This window comes from Pteropus alecto, unplaced genomic scaffold (assembly GCF_000325575.1).
Source record: "Pteropus alecto unplaced genomic scaffold, ASM32557v1 scaffold398, whole genome shotgun sequence".
Lineage (NCBI taxonomy): Eukaryota > Metazoa > Chordata > Mammalia > Chiroptera > Pteropodidae > Pteropus > Pteropus alecto.
Genome location: NW_006442497.1, coordinates 7,217,781 through 7,223,680, shown reverse-complemented (window position 1 = coordinate 7,223,680; position 5,900 = coordinate 7,217,781). Strand labels below are relative to the sequence as shown.

The 5,900-nt window shown below is 36.8% G+C and overlaps 1 protein-coding gene across 1 annotated transcript; it reads left to right on the top strand.

Annotated features, from left to right (window-relative positions):
* Nucleotides 1–1,586: 1,586 nt before the first annotated feature.
* On the top strand, nucleotides 1,587–5,510 carry LOC102895188 (putative inactive deoxyuridine 5'-triphosphate nucleotidohydrolase-like protein FLJ16323). The gene is given in 19 exon segments (XM_025040085.1): nucleotides 1,587–1,681; nucleotides 2,623–2,801; nucleotides 2,804–2,839; nucleotides 2,842–3,047; nucleotides 3,049–3,234; nucleotides 3,236–3,413; nucleotides 3,416–3,508; nucleotides 3,511–3,792; nucleotides 3,795–3,818; nucleotides 3,821–3,924; nucleotides 3,926–4,016; nucleotides 4,206–4,264; nucleotides 4,267–4,557; nucleotides 4,559–4,832; nucleotides 4,835–4,915; nucleotides 4,918–4,992; nucleotides 4,995–5,096; nucleotides 5,099–5,251; nucleotides 5,254–5,510. Coding segments are annotated over 19 exon segments (2,766 nt in total).
* Nucleotides 5,511–5,900: the final 390 nt, after the last annotated feature.

Sequence of the window (5,900 nt, the reverse complement as noted above, 5' to 3'; positions counted from 1 at the left end):
GAGTAGGGAATAGAACTCTACAGGTATAATATTTCTATCTCTTACTGGAATTAAGATAGTATAATCCGAAGTAGATCCTGATAAGATGTATATTATAGCCTTAGAGCAACCACTAAGAAACTATCTCCAAAAAAAATAGAAAAAAGTCAATAAAGAAATTAAAACGTTACAATAGAAAATATTTGTTTAATGGGGAAAAAAGCACTAAAGGAGAAACTAAAGGAAAAAAAAGATGAGACATATAGAAAACAAAATATTAGACATAAATTAAACCATATTAGTATGAGCACTATATAAGAATGATTAAACAGTCAAATTAAAAAATAAAGGTAGTTAGACTGGATTAAAAAAAGATCTAACGATATGCTGACTAAAACAATATACTTTAGACTCAAAAAAACAAGTAAGTTTAAAGTAAGAGGAAAAAAGATATACCATGCAAACAGCAACCACAAGAAAGCTATAGTGGCTATACTAATAACAAACAAAATAGACTTTAAAACAAACAAAAATGTTACTAGAGAGAAAATGGAACATATTATAATAAAAAGTTCAATCTAACAAGAAGATATAACCATTACAACCATAAAATGAACCTAACAGAACCTCAGAATACATGAAGCAAAAATGAAAGAACTGAAAGGAAAAGTAAACAATTCTTGTTGGAGACTTCAATATCCCTCTTTCAATAAAGGAAAGAAAAAAATAAGATCCACAAGGATATAGAAGACTTGGACAATATTATAAACCAAACAGATCTAGGAAACAGCTATAAAGAGGTATTCGGCAAACAGAATACATATTATTTTGAATCCATATGGTACATTTTTCAGGATAGACCATATGGTAGGCCATAAAACAAGCTACACTAAATTTAAAATAATTGAAATCATATAAAGCACATTTTTCTGACTACAAGAGAATTACATTAGAAATTAATAACAGAAAAAAACTTGAATAATTCACAAATAACTGGAAAATAACATACTCTTAAATGACTAATGGGTCAAAAAATAAATCACAAGACAAATTAGAAAACATTTTGAGATGGATAAAAAAAATCAGAACACACAAAAACTTATGGTATATAGCAAAAGCAGAGCTTAGAAGGAAGTTATAACTATAAATGTCTATGTTAATAAAAAAACTCAATAATCTAATTTTCCACCTTAAGAAATAAAAGATCAAACTAAACCAAAAAACAGAGAGAACAAAAGGATTACAGCAGAAATAAATAGACAAGAGTAGAAAAACAATAAAGAAAATCAATGAAACCAAAAGTAGGTCCTTTGAAAGTTCAACAAAATTGACAAATCTTTAGCTAGACTAAGCATAAAGGAGAAAAATCTTGAATTACTTAAGTCAGAAGTAAAGAAGCAACATTACTAATGACATTATCAAAATAAAAAAAACTGTAAGTGAATACTATGGACAACTATATGCCAACCAATTAGATAATTTAAATAAAATAGACTATGAAAACTGACACAAAAAGAAATGGTAAATATGAATAGGTCTATACAAATAAGATATTGAATTAGTACTCAAAAAGTCCCCACAAAGAAGAGCTTGGGGATAAAAGCGGAATGAACTTACTTTCCGCTGAAATGGGCCCACTAAGCAGAGATTCTGGACTTGATGTTGAGGCATTAGAAAGCATTCTCAATTTTGCTGGTTGGCTGTAACGTGTACCAAAAGGTGATGTACACTAATAGAAGGTGAAATATAATAACCGTCTTGGCTTACTACAAAGAAAGGTATCCAAAGACTTAGAGAAATCAAAATGTTAAAGTGGATTTGTCATGTAAGACCTGTTCCCCTACCTTAGATGAGTCCAGAGGACACACCTTTCACCACAACTATAATAAATAAACAAATTTGTGAAGGGAGCCCCAGCATCCTTAAATAGATCTGTAGCTGCTCTTCTTTGTAGGTGAGAAATTACCTACTAAACTGGGATCTTTAATTTCAAGAGGGCTAATTGGATCTTGGAGTTGCAGGGACCAGATGATGGCCCATAACAGCCAAAGGCAAGGTGGGTGTGATTACCATAATGGACAGTAGAGTCAAATACATAACCAGAATAGTTTGATTCACAGACACTTATGGCACTGGCTAGTGGATTATGGTGTCCCTAGAAGAAAAATAGATGGGAAGTCTACTAAATTTATACTTGATTTATATAAGCAGAAGAGTTCCAGGTCAAGTAAAAAGAAATCTAAATTGAATCACCAAAACAAAGAGTCACGGCTCCTTAATAATTTCCCTGACTTGAGCCAGTTTACAGAACCAGAATCCCTTGAATGAAGGGAAAGCCATATCACTTTAAGGAAGGACCCTGGTACACTACCAAAAGTTGATACTGTTAATCTTTCTCCTAGCCTTCCCCCAAAGGAAGCTAGGAGCCTTTCACCCAGTTGACTATGCAATGGAGAAAGGGAAACAATTAGACTTTGGGAAATTACTGGACACTGGTTCTGAATGATACAAACTCCAAGAGATCCGAATGTCACTGTGATCTACTGGTCAGAGTAAGGGCTTATGCAAGTCAGGTGATCAATGGAGTCTTAGTTCAGGTACATTTTGCAGTAGGTCCAGTGCATCTTTGAATCTATCCTGCAGTTATTCCACTCAGTTCTGGAAAGCAAAATTAGAATATATTATCACCTGCCAGAATCCCTACATTGGTTCCCTGACCTGTAGAGTCAGAACTATTATTGTAGGAAAAGCCAAGTGAAAGCCACTAGAACTATCTCTACCTAAGAAAATAATAAACCAAAAACAATACTGTATTTCTGGAAGATTTTCAGTGCCACCATCAAGAATTTGAAAGATGCAGGGTGGTAATTGCCATCATATTCCCATTAAACTTGCCTATTTGGTCTGTACAGAAAACAGATAGTTTCCAGAAAATGACAGTGGGTTACTATAAACTTCACTGCATAGTGACTCTAATTGCAACTGCTCTTCCAGATATGGTTTCATTGCCTAAGCAAAATAACACATTCCCTGGTACCTAGTATGCAGCTACTCATCCCTCAAATGCTTTTTTTTTCCATGCCTGTTAGTAAACATGACCAGAAGTAGTGTGCTTCAAGCCAGCAAGGCCAGCAGTATAACTTCACTGTTTTTCACTGATATACCCAGGGGTATATCAGCTCTCCAACTTTACATCATAATTTAGTTTACAGAGATCGTGATCACCTTTCTCTTCTACAAGGTGTCACACTGATGGCATTACGCTAATTTGACCTAGTAAGTAGAGATCTCAACTACTTTATACTTTTTGTAAGGTATTTCTGTGTCAGGGTGGGAAATAAATCGAACAAAAATTCAAAGGCTTTCCACCTCAATGAGATTTCTAGGGGTCCAGAGGTTTGGGGCACGTTGCACTATCCCTTATAAAATAAAGGATACGTTTTGCTTCTGGCTCCTTCTACAACCAAAAAAGAGGCACGATGCCTAGGATGCCTCTTTGGATTTTGGAGGCAACTTATTTCTACTTTGAGTGTCTACTTCAGCCTATTTACCCAGTGACTCCAAAAGATAATACTTTTAAGAAAGGCCCAGAACAAGAGAAAGCTCTACAACAGGTCCAGGCTGCTGTGCAAGCTTCTCTTCCAATTGGGTCATATCATCCAGTAGATCCAATGATGCTTGAAGTATCAGTGGCTGATGTTCTTTGGAGCCTTTTTCAAGGCCTTATAGGTAAATCACAGCATGGGTCCTTAGAACTTTGGAGCAAAGCCCTGCCATCCTCTTTGGATAACTACTATCCTTTTGAGAAACAGCCTGACACTGGGCCTTAGTAAATTCTGAACTCTAACCATGGTTCACCAAGTTACCATGAAACCTGAACTGCCCCTCATAAACTGGGTGTTGTCTGACCCACCAAGCCATAAAGTTGGGTGTGCACAGCAGCACTCAATCATCAAATGGAAGTGCTATAAGTAAGGTACATGAAGAAGTAGCCCAAATGCCGATGGTCCCCACTCCAGTTACATTACCTTCTCTAGGTAGCATCTACAGCCTTATAAGGGAAGAGGAGTCCCTATAATCAGTTGACTAAGGAAAAGGAAACTTAAGCATAGTTTACACATGGTTTTGCATGATATATAAGCATCATTCAAAATAGGACAACTGGAGCACAGCAGTGTCTTTCTGGGACATCCCCGAAGGGCAGTGATAAAAAGAAATCCTCACAGAACTTTGGGCAATGTATCAGACTGTTCATTTTTCTTGGAAGGAGAAATGGCAAGAGGTATGAGTTTATATACCAATTCATGAGCTGTGACCAATGGTTTGGCTGGAGGGTCAGGGACTTGTAAGGAAGATGATTGGAAATTTCATAATAAAGATGTCTGGGGAAGAGATGTGCAGATAGAATTTTTGGAATTGAAAAAATAAATGAAGATACTTGTCCCTTATGTGACTTCTCACCGTAGGGTAGCCTCAACAAAGGATTTTAATAATCAAGTGGATGAGATGACCTTTTCTATGGATATCAGTCAGTCTCTTTCCTCAGCTACTACTCTTATTGCTCAATGGACTCATGAAAAAAAGTGGTCATGGTGACAGGGATGGAGGTAATGCGTGAGCTCAACATGAATTTCCACTAATCAAGGCCTAGGTGGCTACAGCCATTCTGAGTGCCCAATCTGCCAATAGCTTAGACTAAACCAGAGTCTCTGATAAGGCACCATTCCCCAGAGTGATTCATTCAGCTCTCAGATAGCAGGTTGACTACACTAGACCACTTCCACCATGGAAGGGACAACACTTTATTCTTACTGGAGTAGAAACTTAATATGGATATGGATTTGTCTTCCCTTCATGCAAAAGTCTATCAAAACTACCATCCATGGACTTATAGAATGCCTTATTCATTACCCTGGTGTTCCACACAGCAATGCATTTAGGGAACTCGCTTCACAGCAAATGGAAGTGTAGCAGTGGGTCATGCTTATGAAATTTTCTCATCTTTCCATATTCCTTTCATCCTGAAGATGCTGGCTTGATACAATAGTGAAATGGCCTTTTGAAGACTCAGCTACAGCACCAGTTAGGTGTCAATTTCTTGCAGGGCTGGGGCAAGGTTCTCAGGAGTCTGTATTTGTTCTAAGTCAGCATCTAATACATGGTGCTGTTTCTCCAATAGCCAAGGTTCATAGGTTCAGGAATCAAGGGGCGGAAATAAGAGTGGCACCACTCACTCTTACTCCTATTGATTCACTAGCAAAAGTGTTCCTTCCTTCCCCATGACTTTATTCTCTGCTGGTCTAAAGGTTTTAGTTCCAAAGAGATGAATGCTTCCGCCAGTAGATACAACAATGATTCACTTGACCTGGCAGTTAAGGCTACCTCTCAGCTACTTTGAGATCCTTATGCCTCTGAATCAACAGGCAAAGTAGGGAGTTATTGTATCAGCTGGGGTGATCAATCCTGATTACCAAGGGGAAATTGACTGCTACGCTACGGTGGAGAGAACGAAGAGTATGCTTGGAATATAGGAGATCCTTTAGGGTCTCTTAGTACTACCCTCCCCAAGGGAAAATTACCACAATCCAGTGCAGGCAGGACTACTAATGGCCCAGTCCTTTTTGGAATAAAAGTTTGGATTGCTTCATCAGGTAAAGAACCATGACCAGTTCTGAGAGAATATGGGATAAATAGTAAAAGCAAGTTGTTGTAAATATAATCACATGATCGATCAGTTGCAGATATGTAATTGTTATGAGTATTTCTTCCTTATTTTATTATCAATATGTCTCTATGTATATATCAAATATTTTTATTTTCTTCTCTCTTTTTTCCCCTTGTAATCTAACATGGATATATTAATAAGAGTTAACTTTAATTATATTATTTAAATTCTAGGATATGGAGAAGATTGAACATCA